Source organism: Penicillium verrucosum (assembly GCF_028828655.1).
Source record: "Penicillium verrucosum strain IBT 35672 chromosome Unknown utg000002l_segment0_segment0, whole genome shotgun sequence".
Taxonomy (NCBI): domain Eukaryota; kingdom Fungi; phylum Ascomycota; class Eurotiomycetes; order Eurotiales; family Aspergillaceae; genus Penicillium; species Penicillium verrucosum.
Genome location: NW_026643211.1, coordinates 4822371 through 4845583, shown reverse-complemented (window position 1 = coordinate 4845583; position 23213 = coordinate 4822371). Strand labels below are relative to the sequence as shown.

General features: G+C 44.4%; 7 protein-coding genes across 7 annotated transcripts, besides 4 other annotated features; 5 read left to right on the top strand and 2 right to left on the bottom strand.

Annotated features, from left to right (window-relative positions):
* Nucleotides 1-3744: 3744 nt before the first annotated feature.
* On the top strand, nt 3745-4614 carry N7516_007441 (uncharacterized protein; the record flags this gene model as incomplete). Its single annotated transcript, XM_057220161.1, has 1 exon — nt 3745-4614. One exon carries the CDS (start codon nt 3745-3747, stop codon nt 4612-4614), a length of 870 nt encoding a protein of 289 aa, XP_057074252.1.
* A 1234-nt stretch (nt 4615-5848) lies between these two features.
* Nucleotides 5849-6263: a sequence feature (Protein overlapping with rRNA (N7516_007440, KAJ5932951.1) was converted to a misc_feature.).
* Nucleotides 6264-6315: 52 nt separating this feature from the next.
* Nucleotides 6316-6431: a sequence feature (Protein overlapping with rRNA (N7516_007440, KAJ5932951.1) was converted to a misc_feature.).
* A 47-nt stretch (nt 6432-6478) lies between these two features.
* Nucleotides 6479-6774: a sequence feature (Protein overlapping with rRNA (N7516_007440, KAJ5932951.1) was converted to a misc_feature.).
* A 49-nt stretch (nt 6775-6823) lies between these two features.
* Nucleotides 6824-7061: a sequence feature (Protein overlapping with rRNA (N7516_007440, KAJ5932951.1) was converted to a misc_feature.).
* A 607-nt stretch (nt 7062-7668) lies between these two features.
* N7516_007439 (60S ribosomal export protein NMD3) lies at nt 7669-9358 on the top strand (the record flags this gene model as incomplete). The annotated part of the gene is made up of 3 exons (XM_057220159.1): nt 7669-7736; nt 7796-7894; nt 7945-9358. 3 exons carry the CDS (start codon nt 7669-7671, stop codon nt 9356-9358), a joined length of 1581 nt encoding a protein of 526 aa, XP_057074250.1.
* Nucleotides 9359-10900: 1542 nt separating this feature from the next.
* N7516_007438 (uncharacterized protein) lies at nt 10901-12248 on the top strand (the record flags this gene model as incomplete). Its single annotated transcript, XM_057220158.1, has 2 exons — nt 10901-11226; nt 11279-12248. 2 exons carry the CDS (start codon nt 10901-10903, stop codon nt 12246-12248), a joined length of 1296 nt encoding a protein of 431 aa, XP_057074249.1.
* Nucleotides 12249-12393: 145 nt separating this feature from the next.
* N7516_007437 (uncharacterized protein) lies at nt 12394-13299 on the top strand (the record flags this gene model as incomplete). The annotated part of the gene is made up of 1 exon (XM_057220157.1): nt 12394-13299. The coding sequence occupies one exon, from the start codon at nt 12394-12396 to the stop codon at nt 13297-13299; it is 906 nt and encodes a 301-aa protein (XP_057074248.1).
* A 1101-nt stretch (nt 13300-14400) lies between these two features.
* On the bottom strand, nt 14401-14988 carry N7516_007436 (uncharacterized protein; the record flags this gene model as incomplete). Its single annotated transcript, XM_057220156.1, has 3 exons — nt 14401-14424; nt 14569-14724; nt 14953-14988. 3 exons carry the CDS (start codon nt 14986-14988, stop codon nt 14401-14403), a joined length of 216 nt encoding a protein of 71 aa, XP_057074247.1.
* A 990-nt stretch (nt 14989-15978) lies between these two features.
* On the bottom strand, nt 15979-16801 carry N7516_007435 (uncharacterized protein; the record flags this gene model as incomplete). The annotated part of the gene is made up of 2 exons (XM_057220155.1): nt 15979-16699; nt 16755-16801. 2 exons carry the CDS (start codon nt 16799-16801, stop codon nt 15979-15981), a joined length of 768 nt encoding a protein of 255 aa, XP_057074246.1.
* Nucleotides 16802-18220: 1419 nt separating this feature from the next.
* Nucleotides 18221-23121, top strand: N7516_007434 (uncharacterized protein; the record flags this gene model as incomplete). The annotated part of the gene is made up of 9 exons (XM_057220154.1): nt 18221-18768; nt 18834-18916; nt 18975-19426; nt 19489-19832; nt 19892-20135; nt 20196-21125; nt 21175-21487; nt 21553-22642; nt 22701-23121. The coding sequence occupies 9 exons, from the start codon at nt 18221-18223 to the stop codon at nt 23119-23121; spliced, it is 4425 nt and encodes a 1474-aa protein (XP_057074245.1).
* Nucleotides 23122-23213: the final 92 nt, after the last annotated feature.

Sequence of the window (23213 nt, the reverse complement as noted above, 5' to 3'; positions counted from 1 at the left end):
CTAGTATTACGACTAGTAATACGACTAATAATATAATCGGTAGTATAACTAGTACTACCGGTACTAGAATAGCTCGTATAACGAATACTAGAATAGTTCCCTAATTAATCTAAGAATAGAAAGCATTATAAGCACTAATAAAAGTTCTACGAGTAGCGTTCCGAGCTAGGATATTCGGTACTAGAATAACGGCGTTTACTATAGTATCGAGATAGGGGTCGATCTAGATAACGTTAGGAGAAGATACGTAAGGGGAAAAAACGTATTTACTATAATATAGGCCTACCGATTAACCTAGTAATAATTATATTTATTACCGGCCGGGGAATTAATATAACCCGTAGGAACCTTCGTAATCGAATTAACGCAGCGTATATACTATACCTCCGCGGGAGTTATAGGTACGGGGTTAAAAACCTAGTTTATAGTCCTATTATTTAAAGCTATATCGTAAAAGACGAGTATAAGGGTATACTCCTTCGAAAAAGGGGGCAAAAATAGCGTTTAAATAAACCTACGGTTATAAAGAACTTCGTAGTCGACGAAAAACCTTATACTTAGTACGCTAAACAAAGGATAAAAAACCTCGCTACCGCTATAGAAACCCGGCTAGGAAGCCTCGGAATACCCTATTTAACAAAGAAGAACCGCGCTAGATAAAGGAGATAGGTTTATAGAGGGAACCTAGAAGCACGCCGAGGTCGACGAGCATAAAGGAAGGAGGTAATATCACGTCCTACACTATATAAAGTAAGGTGCAGAACCCGCCTAGACCCGAGATGGCACCTTTAAGGTGGACCTTCGGAGGTCTTCGGGACCTACGTAGACATATTAATGGCCTACGAGATATATGGGTCTAATACACATGATCTCGCTTAGGCTACGTATATTGCATAACTAGTGGATTTGGAACTATAGATAAAAGGTTCATAGTTCAGTTTGAATACATACGCAGTGCTAGTTGCAATTGCTTCGCAGTAGTAATTCGTATTGTATATGCCCTTAGCACTCTGATCATACCCTTCATAAGACCCTTCATAGTGGGTCTTCACATTTATCGAGAGAGCTATTCGAGATCTCCGGCTATTTCTAGCCTAGAGATCCTAGGATACTTAAGAAGAGAGAAGTAAGAAGAAGAATTAATAGTTAGAGATTTTTATAGTTAGTCTATATATTTAACCCTAAATAATTTTAGTCTTAGATTTAACTTACTTTTACTTTAGTCTTCTTTCGCTCTTACTTCTGCTTCTGTTTTATATATAATTTAATATCTTCTTAGGTATATTCTATTACCTCTATAGCTACCTATTAATTATATTCAGAAGGCTATCCTATCTATTTAACAAGATAGTATTGTTCTCTATTAAACTCTATATTATCTTTAATTTCCTTAATTTCCTATTTACTCTTATTATCCAATTTAGGTATTAGTAAAGGGTCTAAATCGTTATTATCTCTCTTATACTAAGATTATAATAATAAGTCAGGGAATATATTATAGATTAATATATAATTGTTAGGAAGAAGTAGGTAATATATCTATTTCCTAACAGAGTTAAGTACTCTAAATAGACTAATAAATCTCGGAGATAGCTTTTTAGAGATTATCTTTAACTTAAGATATTTTATAGATAAAGCTACTAGATCACCTAGGCGAAATATTATTAGATCATAATATTTATTATAGTATCTCGCTTATATCTTAATAGCGATTTGCTAATATTTCTCGAGTTTTTCTCTTAGTTATCTTAGTTTTTCGAGATATATAAGTATTACTAGGATCTCTCTCTCTTTAGTACTATCCTTAGTATATATTTAGAAGTTTAGACTATAGTCTAGTAGGGCTTAGAATAGTAAGAGTCCTTTAAGTACTTTAAGGAATTAATTATATAATTTATTCTGAAAACTATATCTTAGAAAAAAGTAATACTATAAACCCTTAATACTAGAATAATAAAGCTTATCTCTTACTATATAAAGACAAAAGAGATCTATAATAGTCTCTATATAATTAGAATAATTCTTATATTCTAGTATAAGCTTTATTTCTTTTTAAGTATGATATAGAGTATATTAGAGAATAATATAAACTAGAGTAATTAGTATAAGAAAATACTTTACTAGTTTATAGCTTCTTATATCTAAAGATATACTTAGATATAGTCCTTATAAGAAGAGTAATCTTCTAAGTATTACTTAGCTAGTATAAGTAATCTAGATATCCTCTTTAATCTTCTATCTTATATTTACTTTAATCTATTAATATTAGAGTTTAAAATTACTAGATATCTTAAAAAGTATATATTATATTTACTATTATTATAGATAGAAATACTAATATCTATAATAATAAAAAGAAAGATTAATTCTTTATAATTCTAGAAGGAATATAAGAATAAATTCTTAATTCTTTTAAGTATTACTTATAATATTCTCTCTATTCCTATAATAGATATTAGAATTAAATATCTTTTTAATTTAGTATAAGATATCTATTACTACTAATATAGGTAGCTAAGTATAAAGATAGTTTAGGATATTATAATATTCTAGTATAAAACCTAGTTTAATATTAAAATAGAAGAACTACCTAATAAGAATATATCCTTAGATTTAATATAAGAAATAGATAAATAAAGAGAGACTAAGCTTATTATTAATATATCTAAACTAATTAGTAATAGTAAGGATTCTAAGAATAATAATCCTATTAGACTAATTAAGTATAAGTTTATAATAGAAAGTTAGCTTCTTTATTCTTTTATAGTACTAAGTATATAGAAGTAATAGAGAAGTAAGCTAGTTAATAGTAAAGATAAGAGTAGTCTTTATCTCTCTTATTATAGAGATAAAGATAATACTTAAAGATATCCTAGTTTAAGAGAAGTAAGGAAGCGTAATAAACCTAATAATAATTAATTTATATTATATTAGTATAAATATATAACTATAATAAATACCTAAATTATTATATAAAGGCTTCTAAGGCTTATTTCTAACCCTAGTTAAAAAAGTAATAATATATTAAGTTATTATATAAAGACTTCTAAAGCTTATTTCTAACCTCGGTTAGAAAATTGACTATAGTATTAAGTCATTGTATAAAGACTTCTATAGTTTATTTTTCTAACCGAGATCAGAAAATTAACAGTAGTATTAAGTTATTATATATATAATCGAATTACTCAAAAATATAGAGAAAAAATATATAAATAATGTAGGTCACGAGGTTAAGAAATTCTGCTTACTAAAAAGGCCTATAGGCGCCCACAGTATCCATAGACAATAGGCCCTAAGGGTAGGGCCCGTCTATGGGCCTCTCTATAGGGCCTATTTCCTACTTACGTAAGGCCCGTGGGCAATGCCCACCCGCCCGTCCATGGGCGATGTCGTAGTCTAGAGCGGATATGCCGCAGTCTACTGTCAATCTAGAATCCTGACATGGATAGGTAGGGTCCACGGGTGGAACCTAACCTATGATGGAACTGGAAGTCAAAGTAGAATCAGGCTAGATCATCAATACCTACCCTTGGATGTATATCAAGGATTATAGGACGAACCACAGAATTTTGATTTTGATGGTCGGGAACCCAACTGAATTATTAGTCATCACAACCAGATGCTGATTATATAATCCGGGCGGGGCTCCCGAGGTCTCCTCCCCACTCTCCACGCCAATAACGTCTAGTTTCTTATGCCATCTTTCTATCACCGCGATTAATCTGATACCGATGAAATATTACCATGGCGAGCACATCAACTTTGACATTAAAACAGAACCGGCGAAAGCGACCGTCATTCAGCCCAGTTAAGTCTAGGCATTCATCCCTCCCACCTCGCGCCAGGTCCGAGTCCCCAACCGCGAAAACTGAGGAATCTGCAATCAACTCAGCGTATTGCAGTGACTCATCCGCACTCGACTTTAACGAGTTTTCACTGCTTGAGGATGATGGATCGACACCATCATTAGGGGACAGATGTCATGACTTGCTTTTTGAATACTTACGAGAGCATTTCGGGGTGGAAGACATGTGGGTTATGCAGCCATTCATATTCCTTCGTTGCTCTGACCGGCCGGATCCCGCCCAACGCCCTTTTACCATATCGGGCTGCTTAGCCTTCTGGCTGGGAATGGATGACCCGCTGCCCACTCTCACTCCTGGTTCTTCTGGAGGGGAGACGGAAATAGACAAGTTCGTTCACGTGGACCAAAATCTGGTTCAGGACTTGAAACCGTATAGGATGCCAAACCCAGAAACGCTCCTTATGGTTCTTATACAACATTTCCCGGAAGCCGCAGCCATCTCCTTCATCTTCAATGCCATTGTGGTTGAATTCGACGAGATCGATGAGGATGCGTGGAGAGAGAGAGTCGGGTCCCTACCGTGTTCCTTCGCGAATCTCGCGTTAGAACTGACCTACTCGAATGGATTGCTCGCTAATACCGAGTGGAAACGGCTTATAGCCCCTAAGCCAGCAGATCTGAAAACCTTTGTTTCAGACGACTCCGACTATATTGCTGCTACGGGGTCCTTCAATCCTAGAGCGATGATTTGTTCTGATCAAGAGGATACCGTCTCGGCTGGGGTCTTGGTGGAGAAGGGTTCTGAGTAGAGGCTTACCGTTGCGTATCACTGCTGGGATCGGGAGTTCGACGAAAGGTTGGATCACCTGGGAGATCCGAATTATTTCCGAGTGCTATAAGCAAACTCGAGGGTCGGTTATGTGACGGAACGTATCGACGAAACCGACATCGGACTTACTAAGCTAGACGATACTATTGCGTTTAGCAATAGATTCCTAGATATCGAAATAGCAGCTAAAGTCCTTATCCTATTTACCGGGGTTAAGATAGGAGACAAATTCTTTATTGATAGCTTCGTTACCGGCCGGCAGCGCCTTTTATATACCGGAGTACGGGTGCTGGGATGTAAGAGAGGATAGGATTTCCTCCGTGATAGACGAGAGAACCCGCCCGACGGGAAATATGTTATTATGCACTAAGGCATTTATGCCACTAACGACACTATGATTACGACTGCTCCACAACTACGTTTAGGTATCTGTGGCTTAGTTCTTGTACGGCTACAGCGTGTAGGGGAGGAATCGATTTGCCTGGAGGATGGAGAAGTATGTGGGATTATGTATTGGGCCGATTTGGCCATGAAGTACTCCACGAGCTCTAAATTCTTTTGTTTCGCGGACCCTATGGACCCTTTGATTTCGAACGGATGGGCATGCGTTCCTGTCCCAGAGAAGCGCCCCCATTCCTCTTCCTAGTTCTATTAACCACGACTTATTATCTAGCACAACCCGCTCGCATGACACAGCCGCGACGACGTGGCCTGGTCAAGTTGCCCTGGCATCGTCGTTCTCTGATTCGTCTACACTTGCCCCTTGCTTTTCTTGTGTCTTTTACGCCATTTGACAAGCCTTTCCAGCCTTCGTCGAAGGCTGCGGATGATGCATTGGTCATTTACATGGCGATGGCTATTATTTGCTGCAATATTTTTTATATGTACCTAGTATCGGTCGAGGGCGACCGGCACCTTCGGGTGTCGGCAGATGTAGCCCGTTGGCGGCTGACTCAGCCTTATGTTGAGTCAGCGTTGCCTAGATAGCTTCCGGTAACCCGGCAGATAATATATCATCATTGCGCTAAGCAGAACTACCTGTCAAGGAGGTGCACCCAATTTGGAAGGCCGTACTGACATTTCAGGCAGCCTGTTGATTTTCAATCCTACCATGCTCAGCTGATAAGACAAAAAGCGAACAATAAAACAAAACATACAACAGTGAGGATTCGCTGGTGGTCACCCACCCAACTACTAACTCACCGGCGTGTGGCTTAAGTACGGCTGAGCGGACGGGAAGCCCTGTTTTCCACACCCTGTGGTCGTATGTACTTGAATCTTCTTTGAGATAATAGATATCGAGCAATTATTGGCAATCGGAGTAGGAGCGGCTCGACCATGTCTCCTCGTTGATTGGACAGGATATCAGATCCTGTCCACGTCCTAGCAGCATTGCCAAGGACGATGGCCTCTCTCAAGGCCACATCGGATGAGATTCTTGAAGACATGTATAGCTTATGCAATACAGCAATGTCTGCAATACACTCAAATAGATCGATGGGGCAGTCGAAAACGTCGAATCCCCATCTGCGACCGGATGGGGTTTTGAATTTGTTCAAGAAAGCTTTTATATGTTCAGGATTCATTTGTATCATTCGTGACGATGTCGTCGAGCCCATGATATCCAGCCTAACGAGATGTAAGCATTGTAGAGAATTCTGCTGCGGAGAAAAGACGTTACCATGCAAGACGTTGTTGGAAAAAGCCTTGCTCGGTTCCATCCGAACCATGCCGCTTCACGATCTCACTCGCTGCTTTTAAGTGTGTTCCAAATTCCAGGCAGTCCCCAGAGCAGAGCTGTCACATCTGTCAGAGTAGCCCTGAAGAAATATCTGAGCACCTACATCGAGCTGGGCAAGTAACACCATACAGGCAATACTAGAAATGTCTGTTTCCTCGATGTCATTTCTTAGTTGCTGTCTGAGCGCCTGCGTGGCATCCAACCGCAAATGGAGACTTTGTATTTTCAACTTTTTGTCTTGAAGTCTGTTGCCAATATGGCAAGACGCCGTCGCCCCTACGGCGTACCGAATGCAGGGAACGCTCTTGGTCATTGGTAGTATATACTGCGTATACTGCGTATAGGGAGTTCGCGCAGGACCATTGCCCAGGTAGAAAGCTGTACTTAATTCGCGCGCGTCTACAAACTATGTGATAGCCCATATTTTGCGATGGAGAGTTCTCCTTACAATATTGAACGAACACCTGCACACTACCGGGGGTAAGTAAGCCGCGTGAAGTGGAATTTGCTAAACTGCTGTACTGGTGGGCGTAAGAGTCTTGTTCCGGTACCCCGGTGGCGTTCAGCCGCTGTGGCAGCACATATCCGACGTGGGCGTCGTCATTTTTCGACACTAAGCTGACTGAAGCTTGCTCCTTCCGCGGGGCCGTGTCATAAGTAGCGGGCTGGTATGTCCGACCGGCCATGCTTCCCCTGACTGCCAGTCCGACCCAAAGTAGAGCTTAACCCTCGCATTCTACACCACGCCGATGGCAGTCTCATGCACTAGGGCAGGCTTCGATCACACTTTCGCCCTCTTCAACGACATGTCTTGCAAGCAATACCAAATTGGGACGTTGAGGTCATTATCCCGAGTGAAGTAATTTTTCTAGTTGCAGGGGATGGATGTGCTGCAGTAGCGAGGAAATGAGCCGAGGTAGACTGGCGATTAAACGGAATGAGTGATTAGGGCTTTGGGAGAGGCTTGCATGACTCGGAAGGGGAAAGTTAACTACAGTACTCCACTCTCAACTCTGAGTAGTGTGGCGAGGACCGAGCGCTCATCAAACGGGGGAGCAGGTAAGAGGCTAGTCCGCAACAGAGCAAAGTTTCAGTTCTCCAGATGTGAAAGGGCTTGGCATTTCCCGCCTGAGGTGCAAGGCATCAGTTATTACATCCAAACAGTGCAAACAGGGAGCTCCGTGAAAAGTGACGGAGTGGGTCCGCGGGGCAAAACATATTACAAATCCTCGTGCGCATTTCAAAACTGGGACTGTCTTGCTTCTGAAGCTCATTTCATACCCCAACTTCAAAATGGAGAGAGATACGGATGCTGGAATCCCTATCTCGACGCTGGATTACCAAAATTCAGGCGCCGCGACGTGAGTCTCTTATCGCGATCGATTTGTTATCGGCCACAGTGCTAATGTATGTATCACAGTATTCTGTGCTGCAACTGCGGTGCCGCCATTGACGGAACCACTGCTGCTGAAGCACTGTGCTCTGATTGCTTGAGACTGGATGTGGATGCCTCTGCCGGGTAGGTCAGCAATTCTCACGCACGAAACAACCACTGATCTCAATTTCCAGTATCCAACGTGACGGAACTCTCCACTGCTGCAGAGACTGCGAGCGATGGCTTCAACCACCCAACAGCTGGGTAGTTGCAGCTCCGGAATCGAAGGAACTCCTATCTGTTTGTCTCCGCCGTCTCCGTGGCTTATCGAAAGTCCGCATCATCGACGCCAACTTCATCTGGACAGAACCGCACTCTCGCCGCATTAAACTCAAGATTACCATTCAACAAGAAGCGTCGCAAGGCACAACTATTCAACAAACCTTCGAGGTCGAATATGTGGTTGCATCACAACAGTGCGCAGACTGCAAAAAGTCATTTACTCACAACACATGGCGAGCAGCCGTTCAAGTCCGACAGAAGGTGCCGCATAAACGTACATTTCTATACCTCGAACAAGTTATCCTGAAGAGTGGGGCTCACAAGGATACGGTCAACATTAAAGAGGCCAAGGATGGTCTTGATTTCTACTTTGCAGCGCGGAATCACGCCGAAAAGATGGTTGATTTCCTTACTTCCGTCGTGCCTTGCAAGACGAAGAAATCCGCAGAGTTGATTTCTAAGGACATCCACACAAGCGTTAGCTCCTATAAATTTACATTCTCCGTCGAGATTATCCCTATCTGCAAAGACGATCTCGTCGCATTGCCTATCAAGCTAGCCCGCCAGCTAGGCAACATCTCACCCCTCACTATCTGTCACCGTGTTGGAAATTCCGTGAATCTTATGGATCCTAACACCCTTCAAACCGCCGATGTGCCGACAGGCACGTACTGGCGGGCTCCGTTTAGAAACCTGGCAGACGTAACCGAACTGAAAGAATTCATTATCATGGATATCGAGTCCATTGATAAATCAAAGGGCAAATACAGACTCGCCGAGGCGACCGTCGCCCGCTCCTCTGACCTTGGATCCAACGACACTACGTACTTCACTCGGACACATCTCGGTGGAATTTTGCATGCCGGCGACGCGGTGTTAGGTTACCATCTTACCGGCACCAGATTCAATGACGATAACTTCGAAGCCATTGAAGCGAGCAGCAAGTATAGCTCGACCATCCCAGACGTTGTGTTAATCAAAAAATCCTACGCCCGCAAGAAAAAGTCCAAGGCCCGCTCCTGGCGCCTCAAGCGCATGGCCAATGAGTACGAGGCTGAGGCTGCTGCCGCAGCCGCTGGTGGTGCTGGATCTGGCCAGCAGTCCCGCCGTGAACAGCAGGATGCTCACCGTCTCGAACAGGACTATGAGATGTTCCTGCGTGATGTTGAGGAGGATGAGGAGCTGCGACAGACTTTGGACCTTTATAAGGTTCAGGCACAGGGTGATGCTGTGAAAGAAGACGACGACAGTGAAGATGAAGTGCCGGAAATTGACATGAATGAACTGCTTAATGATATGGATGAGCTCGAGGTGGCTGATGAATGAGATACTTGCATGTGATGGTTATGGGCATAGCGGCTGGATTTGTGGTTTTTTTTGGTGAGTTGAGGAAAATACAAGGACATTTTCGAGAACAATATGAACTGTTTGACTTGCAAAGTGGTGAAGTGTCGACTGGAGAGATGTTTTCCTCAGCACCGACCTTCATTTTGATCGGCGAGACCATGAAGCACGGAGTATGCCTGATAGATTGGCAATACCATCGATGAAAAGACCAGGGTATCACTGGCATGGTATCAACTGCTGTCATGCATTGGCGAAATCTTTGCATTCACCGAGATTGGGTTTTGGTTCAATTCGACCGGTGGAGTACGGCCTGGAACTCAGCGGCGAGGTCAAGACCGAAATACGTAATGAAAATCGACAACAGGACCATAATCTCGAAACAGTGTCCTGCACTAAGGTGAGAGCTTCACGCTAAGACATCAAGGTTGCCTAATCGGGTAACCAGCACGGAGTGGGCTCAACCCTTGGCTTTTTGTCAGCATCGGAGATAGCCCTGAAGCCCATGAGTCCTGCGAAACAAATGAGTCATTTATTGAGAGAGGTTCGTGATGGGATAGCAAAGAAATCCAATATATGAACCCAATATCCCCAAAAGCCTGGATATTGATTCGCCTAGCCCAATGGGCCGCCTTATTCCTCAGCACTGACTGCATGGGCATGTCAAGACATGACCTGAACGCACCGTCCACAATTATCGTCGCAGTTCTTTTCGTCGCCCAGGCCAGCATCTGTCTTTTTCTGTTCATTGCAAAGCCGCCAAGATAAAGAAAACAAGATTCTTATACAGGTGGCATTGACAAGCAAGCCCTTCATTGCAGTCAGGGTTGTGTATGGACTGCTCGTAACATTTGCGAAGGGCGATAAATTTTGCGGGACGCAGCCAGGCTCTGTGGCCTTAGCGGCTCTGCTGTAATTTCTGATAAAGGTCTCGCTTTATTTCCTCCCAAAAGAGAAATATCGGATGCGTCTCATATCCCGCTCATTGAAGTTTCTGGGCAATGTCGAGCCTGATAAGAAAGATCTTGATTTCTTTGCCTCGCAGTGGTAAATAAATACGCACATAAACTGTAAGCTAGGCATACAATTTGATTGATTGGATCAGATTTCGAATTTCATTTCCATCCAGACTCAAAAATAATTCCTTTTCCGGTGTTCTCCATACAAGTAGTGGGATGGTTCCATCGTTTTTGTCTCAGTGACTGTCGGCTCGGAAGAGCGTTCTAGACTCCTCGTTTCCACCTTGCATTTCCGAATCCGGGGGATACCATATTCGACTCTCTAATCTTGGATAAAATGTCTTATTATTCCATGGTGTTTGTTGGTATTCTATTGGCATCCGAATACTCGCGTTGTCTTTCCATTGTCGATATGAAGTCATGACATCATGAAGCTTCCCTGCATACTTAATCCTCTGAATATTGTACATGGAATATGTCAAAAGCAGTTCGATAGACGCTAAATCCAAGTAGCTAGTGTACATTGATTTAATTTTTTCCGTTTATCCAACAACGTTTTAACATCATGGCCGAAAACCCTACCACGCTGACTCCAATGGCTCCGAGTGTCGTTCTCGACCTTCCTCATGTTCAGGGAAAATGGCCCAGAGACCCTGAGGAGCTTGCTGTGAATGCCATTGACAGCGGTGTATTCATCAATGAACTGGCGAACACTGATCTTCTGCCGAAGAGGCTCAAATCCCTTACTGACGAGGACAAAACGACTTTTGGTCAAAACCCTGAGAACCTACACTGGAAAGCCCATGAACAAGGACCGTCTCCAATTCCCGAAGGAACATATCGGGGGACCAAGCTGGCACTTACGAAGGCTTATGACCTGATAGAGCAGCGGTAATCATATCTGACCGACTTGGAATTTAACCATTGCTAACATATTTTTCAGCTTCATGTCTTTCATGGATGTTGCCAACTTTGAACCGTTGGTGCCATCGCCTTTAAGCAGAGAAGAGAAGGAGAAGTTCTTCGCTTTCACAGATGGGTCGGACGGTTACCCGCCCCATCTCAATCTTGCTGGAAATGTGCCAGCTGCAGAAGCGGAGAAAAACAAAACGGAGAAATCAACACTCCAGCCAGCTGATTTGTTTAGCAAAATGCGTCTACTTCAGTTGAGCTCGCTCTTACCCGCCGTTGTGCCTAACAAATTCATAAGAGGAGCCGCCAAGACAGCGGCATGGGCTTGGTTTGGCTCTATGGGCACGCCCGACGCAGGCACCAAACTTGAAGACGTGGAGTGGTATAACAGGAAAGCTCGTGGACTTTCACATCGCGAGGATATTTTTGATCTCCCCAACGTGGGCGACTTGCTAGATTGGTACAGCGATAACCGATTCTGTCAGCAGCAGTTCACGGGGACAAATCCCACGACGATTGAACTAGCTTCGGATCGCTGGATAAAGCACTTTATTGAAACTGCAAAGGCACTAGAAGATACAGGGGCTAAAATAGTCATCACCGATCTCAATAGCGACTCCCGAGAGTCTTTGTATATGCAGGACTATAGCTACTTTCGCGAGGCTGCTGGTGTGGATCCAACTGATCTCATCAAATGTGCGTATGATGAGCCAGATGAAAAGGATAAAGGCAGAAAAGGTGTTCGGTTTGGCTGTGCATCTGTCTGTCTTTTTTATCTCAATGAAAAGGGTCAAATTTACCCTCTGGCTATTGTTATTGACTGGCGGGGCAGTCCCGAGCAATCCGTGACGATCTACAACCGGGAATTGTTCAAGCGGACGGATATTCGGTCAGGAACCAATAAGGAAACCCCTAAAGAAAAAGTGATTGACGAAGCTCATGACTGGCCTTGGAGATATGGTGAAGGTCCCGACTATCACGCTATTGAGGCAATGGGCTGACTTTGCTATTCAATTAGCAAAAACTTGTGTGCAATGCAGCGACTGGCTTCGACATGAAGTCACCGTGCACCTCACAAACACACATCTCATTGAAGAGGCCACAATTGTCGCTTCTAATAGACAGCTTGACCCTAATCACCCAGTGATGAAGCTGCTGTATCCACATTGGCAGAAGACCCTGGCAGTCAACGCCGCAGCCCGAAACACTCTGATCCCCCACATCATTGTCGAGTTAGTTGGGTTCCAACCAAGTGAAGCCTATAAATTTATCAAGCACGCGTATAAGACGTTCGACTTCAAGAAACGCTACGTGCCAACAGATCTCAGTCAACGCGGATTCCCTCCTGAGAAACTCAACCAACCAAAATTCCACAACTACGCTTATGCCAGATGTATCTACAGCATGTGGCACAAGATCCGGTCATACGTCGAAGACATGCTCAGACTAGACTACCCCCAACCCGGCGCAGACCAAAAGGTCCTACGCGATGACCGCATTCAAGCTTGGTCTGCCGAGATGCGAAGTCCCACCGGTGCAGATCTGCCCTCTTTCCCGACAATCAGCACATTCGCCGAACTGGTTGACTGCGTGACAATGTGTATTCACATCGCCTCTCCCCAACATACTGCGGTGAACTATCTGCAAAATTACTATCAGTCATTTGTTGTGAACAAGCCTCCCTGTCTGTACACCGAGCCCCCTTCCTCACTACAGGATCTGCTCCACTACACAGAGAAAGATCTTGTCGACGCACTGCCTATGAATCACACTCGAGAATGGCTTCTAGCATCACACACACCATATCTCCTCAGCTTCAAACCGGGTAATAAAGAAAGCCTTATTGTCTATGCTGCTTCAAAGTTTCGTGTATATCGCAGCAAGACGTCTCAAGCGGATATTGCTATCGCAAAAGCGACAGGCAAGTTTTACACGGCGCTGGCTGATAGCGAGGAGGAATTTAGGGGTTATGGACAAGCGACGGATGATTGGGGCACGATCCCGTATGAGGTGCTGAGCCCGGAGTGGAATGCGGTCTCGATCTTGATCTAACTAGCTTAATGGAATTGTTATCGTTTTAAAATCTTTGCTGTAATGATCTGGAACTCAAAAATTTGGAAGATCATGGTGCAATAGTCGGTGGAATATGTTTCAAGTTAGAGCAGGCTATATATTTAACCTAGGATCGTCCCAGAACCCTGCAACGTTGGAAAGACCAGTGAGTAGGTAGCTATAGATGCAATGGATGATGGTATACTCCGGTCTCTGTCAATACCTTGGGAAAGAATGCAACTTTTATGCATGGTTCAAATCATTCAATTCATCGACTGCTAGCTAACTTAACAATTCCTTTCTTCCAGATACGCTAGCAACAATTTTACTACCGGAAAGAATTAATTCATCACAGGTAAAAAAAAAAAAAAAAAAAAAAAAAAAACAATAATACCGAAGTGAGAATTCGCTAGTGGCCATCCACCGGTCTACTAGCTAGGTAAGTCATCGGCGTGTGGCTTTGGCTTATGTGCGTTCAATAACTCAGTAGGTGTCGCCCAGGTGAGTTCACGAAGAGAAATGCGGAGAAAATTTTCAAGACATATTAGGCTCTCTGGGGAACCTCTTGGGAGCGTTTTCAAACCATAACATTTGCCGTCGTAACCCAAGGATTGACTGGGGTATATTAAGAATATCCTACTTTATATTATCGGAAAGAAGCTAAAAAGTATCTCGCTCCTACTATAATATAAAGCTAGTAAACATATTAACGCCGACTTTTAAGTAGGAATATTTTTACAGGATATAATATAAAATTCTACGAAAAGTTTCAAAAATTAAGGAGTTAGGATAGGTAAGTTGGGGAAATTAGAATCTATTAGGCCTTAGCTTATTTCGAGAAAGCCTCTAGTTACCTACTAATAATTAGGAACCAAGGTCGAGGAAATATAAGTCAAGCTTATAGGGCCTAATTAACAACTACATAGTTATATTTCTCTAGCGTCGCAGGCGTTAGCTTATAATAGCAGATAGTATTATCTTTATCTTCTTTATTATTTTAATATTTACGTATAAAACCATATAATACAGCATATGCGATACGCTTATGGAGTGCTTTCTAGATATTCTGTTCGGAGAACATATTTTCAATATCAAATAAAATCATAACAGAGCGAGCGAAGGGCCCTAGGGGTTAATTTATATCTTTTTAAGGGGGTAAGTGTTTTCACAATAAGTTAGCCCCTATCACCCTAAGGGTGAGAATTGTCACCCGTTCTCACCTCTGTCACCCTAGTATCGAGACTTCTCACCTATATCACCTGTACTCACCCTAGAGTACCGCTTAGGTGCTAAGGGCGTAATAACTATTGACTGCTCAGAATATGTAGTTAGCTTATGTGCTGCAGATAGTCGGGTGGGAGCCGACAGGGTGAGAATGAGGGTGAGAATCACCCAAGTCGCGCGAGCACGATACTGGCCCTTCAGCTGAACCAACGGCAGATTATCATTGGATCATGTTGCTTTCCTTGAAACGCTCGGCATCTTGGCACCTGCACATAACCAGTTAGAACTGGAAGTATCACCTAGTTAGTTAGAGAGTAGACAAGTTTGCTAGACCAATCTGATGGGTTGATCTACTTAGAAAGCTATCTCAAAATCGAGCTGAACACACGTATCGGGACTTACGTAACAAGCCAATCAGATTTATCCTACTAGAATCGACTGGCGAATTATCGACCATTTCCGCATGACGTACATGGAGATACCTACCGGTAATTTTAGTCAGCCTTCTAGCCAACTTATGTCATCCGCTAGATCTTCAATCGAGTACGTTCAAAGTGGCAGTCCCGTTGACAATTCTAGGACGGTGACACAAGCTCTTGATAAGATTTTGAACTCCCAAATTTTGTTGATTCAATGATTATATACCAAAAAAGAATACTGTACCCTATATCAGCGATAGATCTATCAAGTACTATTTTAGCCATCCCTCTAGACTCGGTGGAACGGATATATGAATAATATCCAGGTCCTATTTTTTTCTTTGATACTCCATATCACATTCACCTGGGCAGCGGAATTTAAAATTCCTACCGGTGCGGATACCGGCTGAGAAAGTTCCCGGGATCCGGTGCTCTAGAAGGGTGTTTCCGAACGGAAAGGAAAACCTAGTCTGTTATAGTTCCGGGGCTTGCAAGTCCACTAGTGCACTTGAATCATGTCAGAATCCACAAGTCTGTCTGGTGGGTCCCGAGCTAATTTGACGAGCTAATTTGACGGGGTCGAGTGGATTTAAAGGGTCGGAAACCCCCGGTCCGATTAGTTCCCGAGGTCCTTTTGTAATAGTACTACGAGTAGTTCCTCCCTGCTAACTTTTTTCGGGTTTCCGGGGATCGTGCTTAAAACCTTGTGCGATGCCCTTTGCAATGATCACGAACTCCTCTGAACGTGGCGGCTGCAATATAGTGTTTATCGGAATCCATGCCAATATGGGCGAATTCCAAGCTCGTTCTTGCTTAGTTATCAACTTCTGTCCACGGGTAGTCATGCAGTAGCTAAGTAATAACTAGAGTAAAGGAATGACGATATGGGCGGTTCCAATCCGGCGAGAGCTATCTAGTATACCATGTAGCTGGTTCAAAACAATATATTGTATAAAAGACGTAGCAGGATATAAATACATAGTAAATTAAGAATGGAGAAGGGGCGTAAGACTGCACTCAGCACAGGGGTCGTTCATTAAGCCGCATACTCAAAGGGCAAGGGCTGGGAGTCATAAAATGGCGTCAAATAACCCTCAGTCGACAACTGGCCCTTCGTAGACGGATTAAAAAATATCTCCCAGTCATTAATGCCATTCCCTGAGCCAGTGAACACATCGAAATTGAAGTCCACGGTGTCACTTTCGGTGGGATATTGGAGCATGGGGCTGCTCGTGTTAATATCATTATACAACAATCCGGCGTGAGTCCCAGGGTCTGGCATATGCCCATCCAAATTGATACCGGGATGCAACTGAGATGAAACATTGAGACTACCGACATCGGGGAAATCATCCTGTATCGATATCAATGATGGGATGTTCTCAGCTTCAGTGTTCTGTGTTTGATCACTCGTTGGTGATAGGATATTGCTTGGAATAAGTGGCAGAGCCGGGGCTGAGGAGCAGTTGTGAGAACTACCAATTGAGGGATGTGGTCGCTGCATTTGTCGGTTGTTCTGATCTTGTAGACTTTGTTGGTGCATGGAGGTTTGTCCACTCTCTTGGGAAGTTGTGCTTTCAGATTGAGGTTGGTTCAAGGACCCTAGGCGAGAGAGAATATCATGGACCAGAGGCAGACCGTTGGGTCCACAGCTCAGTGGTTCTCCAGACCAGCCATCTCCAGCCCGCACATATCGATATAGCTCTCTGAGGCCATGGATAAGCCAACCTTGCTGCTCTTCTAAAAGGGTTGTGTATCTGTAAAGTCAATTAGGTTTTGCTTTATTGAATATTGACAAGATAGGTTACTTACCCCTTAGGATATACCTTTTCTCGATGTTTCTTCCGATCACCAAACATGCAATTGGTATTTTCGGCTCGACATTTCTGACAAGGACTGCTTCCATCACACTGAAATTGGTTAGACCAAAGGAGAAACAGATATCACACCGTTACAGTTACGTACCTTTGTCTTCTTTCTTCTACAGCGATCACAAGCCTTTTGTACTCTCGAACGAGCACCGTGCGTGGAATACGGCGAGTCTCTCGACACTGCTGCTGGCTTCGTGGTATGACGTGGCATAATTATAAGAGCAGTCTATACAAATTTACTTTGTATAACAACAAGTAGTTTGTATTCTTTGCCAAAGTAAGAACTAGGCTTATTTGTTAAACCCCGCTGAATATCGGACTGATAGAATTTCAAAAGTAAGGAATTCCAACATGCAAGCATCCGAGAGTGGACTAGGGATAAACCATAAAGATATAAGGGAAATGACGAGATCGTGGCGGATCGCACCCGTGCCCATGGATCGGATTTTTTGCGGCTAAGACTAAAGAAACTGGACCGTTAAGCTAACTATTATGGTATGGATCTGGTATGCCCCCTTTTTTCAAGATAAAATTTCCCCCTTTCGGATAATGTTTTATTATGGCTTTGTTAAAATTTTAAATATCCTATTATATAAAAATATGCTGTAATGGGACATACCGTTAATGAGATGCTTGTGTTAGAGTTACTTCAGTAAGCAGGAAAAGGAAGCAGGGTATGGATTTATAGTCCTTTCTCAATAGAATAGGACTGGATACAGGTCAAAAAGCATTGTGCTTGGTGAAAAAAAGCGGCCGTGAATGAGTTTATAGTGATATAATCTGGTCTCTATTCAAACATGCAGCGCATCATCTTTGTGTGATAAGTCGCGTTGACGAAAGGATGGATATTCATATGCACTGGAGTAGAATAAATTACATATGGACGTTTTTTGACCAATCACAGCTCTTCCCGAGGGATATCTTACCGGGAAGTGTTGCATCCGAGCGTAATGGGCGCGTAAATTTCGAAGATATATCAAACCTACGGACCATGAACGAACTGCCGCCGAACCATATGGCCGGAAACAGCCACTGCACAATAAAGCTTTGGTATGGACCTATGACTCGTTGATGGTTGTTTTTGGTGGATTTACCAGTGCTGAAACACCGGTTTTCGAGGGGTATCTTTGTGGTCCCTAGTAAATATATCTGCGGAACTAGTGATGGGGAAATCTCCATAATATCATTAGCCGAGACATTGGCTTCTCTGTTCGTGATAGCCCCGGCCCTGGAGTATTGATGTGAAATGACGGACACGGAAGCTCCGGCTCTGGATTGATTCATCAGCTAGGTAGCCTAGGTTGGTAATCAAATAACTTCCGTCGATCTCTTATAAGGATTAAAGGCCCACATAGATCTTGTCTATTCTTCTGGAAGCAATTCTGGTGCATTGAATCTTTATTCATAATGTCGGTCTTGGGGGCAATCCCCTCCATGGATACGCAGCAGCAGCAGAGTCTGACAACCGGTGAATCAAGACAACATTATGCTTCATCTACTACGCTCCACAATGATACCAAAGAAGAAAAGGAACCTGAGGTTGATATGGAGGACGAGGTGGAGGAGATGGTGAGGCAACTAACCCGCCAATCCACTCATTTCTCCTCGGCCAATGCAGTCAACCCTTTCTTTGAGGAGAACAAGGAAACCACCTGGCATCCCGATAGTCCTAATTTCAGGACAAAGGATTGGATTCGGTCTTTAATCGCCGCTCAGTCGCAAGACCCGGAACGATTCCTCCAACGCTCTGCCGGTGTTGCGTTCAAGAATCTCTCCGTCCATGGTTTTGGAAGTCCCACCGACTATCAAAAGGACCTTTTGAATTCTCTCCTGAGTATCGGCGGTCTCGTTCGTAACCTTGTTGGAAGTGGAAAACAGAAGATTCAGATTCTCGACAACTTTAATGGACTTGTCAAGAGTGGAGAAATGTTGGTGGTTTTGGGTCGTCCTGGAAGGTGAGTTTGCCCACCCAATTTGTGAAAGATCTCGGTTGAGTAGAACGGCTCTAAGTGTTCATCAGTGGCTGCTCAACATTCCTCAAGACAATCTCCGGTGAGATGAACGGTATCCATGTCGACGACCACAGCTATTTGAATTATCAAGGTATGCAACAGCGCCCAAGATATCAGATGTGACTCAATCAACCAACACACGATAACAGGAATCTCGGCCCCAATCATGCAAAAACAGTTCAAGGGAGAGGCAATTTTCAGCGCTGAAACTGATGTGCATTTCCCTCAACTTACGGTCGGTGATACTTTGACATTCGCCGCCATGGCACGTACACCCCGCACGCGTTTCTCCAATTTGACGAGAAAGCAATACGCCGAGCATCTTCGTGATGTCGTTATGGCCATGCTTGGGCTTCGGCATACGTTCAATACCAAAGTTGGTAACGACTTTGTGCGTGGTGTTAGTGGAGGTGAACGGAAGCGTGTTAGTATTGCAGAGGCTATTCTTAGTGGAGCTCCTCTTCAGTGCTGGGACAACAGTACGCGAGGTCTTGATAGTGCCAACGCATTGGAATTCTGTAAGAACCTTCGCTTGATGAGCGATTACGCAGGCACCACGGCCTGTGTGGCGATCTACCAGGCTTCGCAGAGTGCCTACGACGTAAGTTGGAATTGTCGATGTTACCTGATATGCTCTCCACTAACCTTCATCGATTCTGATAGGTCTTTGATAAGGTCGTTCTTCTATACGAAGGCCAACAAATCTACTTCGGCCCGACTGGCGAGGCTCGTGATTTCTTTACCACTATGGGTTTTGACTGTCCGTCGCGTCAGACCACCGCCGACTTCCTCACCTCTCTTACTAGTGCGGCTGAGCGCAGAGTAAAGCCAGGATACGAAACAAGAGTGCCTCGGACACCGCAGGAGTTTGCCCAGCGCTGGCAGAATAGTCCGGAGTGTGCCCGTCTTCTGCAGGAGATTGACAGCTTTGACAAGGAATACCCCATCGGTGGTGAGTCCTTCACTACTTTTAGTGAAGCTCGTCGCCAGATGCAGTCAAATCAACAGTAAGCCAAGCCACCAGCATTCTATGCGTGTTTTGGCAGTGCTAATTATCATCCCCTAGGCGTATCAAATCTCCCTACACGCTTTCGATTTACGGGCAGATTCAACTCAACCTAGTCCGTGGTTTCCAGCGTCTCAAGGCTGATATGAGCTTGTTCTACTCCGCTCTCTTTGGCAACTTCTTCCTCTCTCTCATCCTTGGTAGTGTGTTCTACAACCTTGCAGCCGATACCTCAAGTTTCTACTCGCGAGAAGTTCTGCTTTTCTATGCCGTTTTGCTCGCTGCATTCGCCAGTGCGCTGGAGGTAAGGCACCCGATTATCTCAAGCGCATTCGTGATAGGGATCTAACAATTATCATAATAGATCTTGACTCTTTATGCTCAACGACCAATTGTGGAAAAGCAATCTCGATATGCCTTCTACCATCCTTTCACGGAAGCTGTTGCATCTATGCTGTGTGATCTACCGTATAAGCTCGCAAATGCCGTGTCATTCAATCTTCCGCTTTACTTCATGGCCAACCTGAAACGTGAGCCAGGCGCCTTCTTTATCTTTTGGCTCTTTTCCATCATGACAACATTGACCATGTCAATGGTCTTCCGAACATTTGGTGCCGCATCACGATCTCTGTCTCAAGCTCTGGTTCCTGCGGCTCTACTCATTCTCGGTCTTGTGATCTACACTGGTTTCATCATTCCCACGAAAGACATGCTGGGATGGTCTCGTTGGATGAATTACATTGATCCAATTGCGTATGCATTTGAAAGCATGATGGTTAATGAGTTCCGCAACAGAGAGTTTGAATGTTCGGCATTTGTTCCTTCTGGAGAGGGATACGAAAACGTGGATATCATCAATACTATCTGCAGCACTGTCTCATCACAAGCGGGAGAACGCTACGTTAACGGAGATGCCTACATTGAGACTGCGTATGCTTATACCAACGACAATCTCTGGCGTAATCTTGGTATTGTTATCGCGTTCATGATCTTTTTTATGTTCGTTTACCTCATCGCAACTGAATATATTACCGAAGCAGCCTCCAAGGGTGAAGTTCTTCTTTTCCGTCGGGGCCGTCAGCCGAAGGCCCAGGCGCCTGATTCTGAGACCACCGCAGACGCAACCTACCGGGCGGAAGAGAAGGGTGAGGGTTCTGGAGCTAATATTCAAAGACAGACTGCCATTTTCCAGTGGCAAGACCTTTGCTACGACATCAAGATCAAAGCCGAGGAGCGTCGTATCCTTGATCATGTGAACGGATGGGTTAAGCCCGGTACCGCGACGGCATTGATGGTAAGACATTATCCTCGCATAGTGTGGTATCTCGCTAAACATTCACTAGGGTGTTTCTGGTGCAGGAAAGACTACACTGCTTGACGTTCTTGCAACTCGCGTGACTATGGGTGTTGTGACTGGCGATGTCCTGGTCGATGGCCGTACCCGAGACGACTCATTCCAGCGCAAGACTGGTTACGTACAACAGCAAGATGTCCATTTGCCTACTTCCACGGTGCGCGAGGCCTTGAATTTCAGTGCTTTGCTCAGACAACCAGCCCATTTCAGCCGGAAAGAAAAGCTCGACTACGTTGACGAGGTTCTGGAGCTGCTTGGTATGCAAACATACGCTGATGCAGTTGTTGGTGTTCCGGGCGTAGGTACGTTATTATATACAATAAGGGATTATCCTCCATTGGCTTTAGCAGTTCCTGACAATTTTTAGGATTGAATGTTGAGCAGCGTAAGCGCTTGACTATTGCCGTGGAACTGGTTGCCAAGCCCCAGCTATTGCTTTTCCTTGATGAGCCTACGTCTGGTTTGGACAGTCAAACCTCTTGGTCCATTCTCGATTTAATTGAAACCTTGACCAATCACGGCCAGGCTATTTTGTGCACGATTCATCAACCTTCTGCCATGCTTTTCCAACGATTTGACCGGCTATTGTTCCTCGCTAAGGGAGGACGCACTGTCTACTTCGGCAACATTGGGGAAAACTCTTCGATCTTGGCAGACTATTTTATGCGCAATGGTGGCCATGCTCTTAGTGAAGGCGAAAATCCGGCAGAATGGATGCTTGATGTGATTGGAGCTGCTCCTGGATCCCACAGCGATATTGATTGGCCTGAGACTTGGAACAACAGTGCTGAAAAGCAGGCTGTCCTTGGTCACTTGGCTGAGTTGAAATCAACTCTTTCTCAGAAACAACCAGAAGACAACGCCGATACCAAACATCGTGAGTTTGCGTCTTCGACCAAAGATCAGCTTGTACAGTGTCTATCACGGGTCTTCTCCCAATACTATCGTACCCCGTCCTACATCTGGTCTAAGCTTGTTCTCTCAATTCTCACGGCTCTTTACAACGGATTTTCTTTCTTCCACGCAAAAAATACCCAGCAGGGACTGCAGAACCAGATGTTCAGTATCTTCATGCTCATGACCATCTTTGGAAACCTTGTTCAACAGATTATGCCCAACTTCATTATCCAACGATCCATCTTCGAAGTCCGCGAACGCCCATCCAAGATGTACTCGTGGAAGGTGTTTATGGCCTCGAATATTATCGTTGAGTTGCCTTGGAACTTCCTGGTTGCCGTGTTAATGTTCTTCTGCTGGTACTATCCGGTCGGCCTGTACGCGAACGCGCAACCGACTGATGCCGTGCATGAGCGTGGTGCGCTTATGTTCCTATTCTTGTTGGTTTTCCTCTGGTTCACATCTACCTTCACGAATATGGTCATTGCCGGTGTGGAGACTGCGGAAACGGGAGGTAACATAGCTAATTTGCTCTTCGCCCTTCTGCTTCTGTTCTGCGGGTACGTCTTCCCAATCCCTATTTCTTGGTTTTCCTTGTACTGACTTGTTCGTTTCTAGTGTCGTCGCCACCCCAGATGACATGCCCGGATTCTGGATTTTCATGTATCGCGTTTCTCCATTCACCTATCTGGTATCAGGAATGTTGTCCACCGCCGTCAGTGGCACGGATGTCATCTGCAGCACCGATGAAATCCTCACCTTCAACCCTCCGGGTTCTCAAACCTGCTACGAGTACCTTACAGCTTATGCTGAACGGACTGGTGGATACATCCAGAACCCCAACGCAACGAGCTCGTGTTCGTATTGTGCTATGTCGTCTACCGATACCTTCCTTGCCCAGGTTGACTCTCACTACAGCGAGGCCTGGAGAAACTTTGGAATCATGTGGGCTTACTTGGTATTCAACATTGTGGCTGCCCTTGGAATCTATTGGTGGGCACGTGTCCCCAAGGGGAGCAAGACCAAGGGAAGTGCCTAAAAAGCATTCTCCTTTCAAATTCAGCGAAAGCAGCGTTTCGTTTCGACGGAACGTGATGTTCTGCATAGAATGTTGACATTGTCATCTTGCAT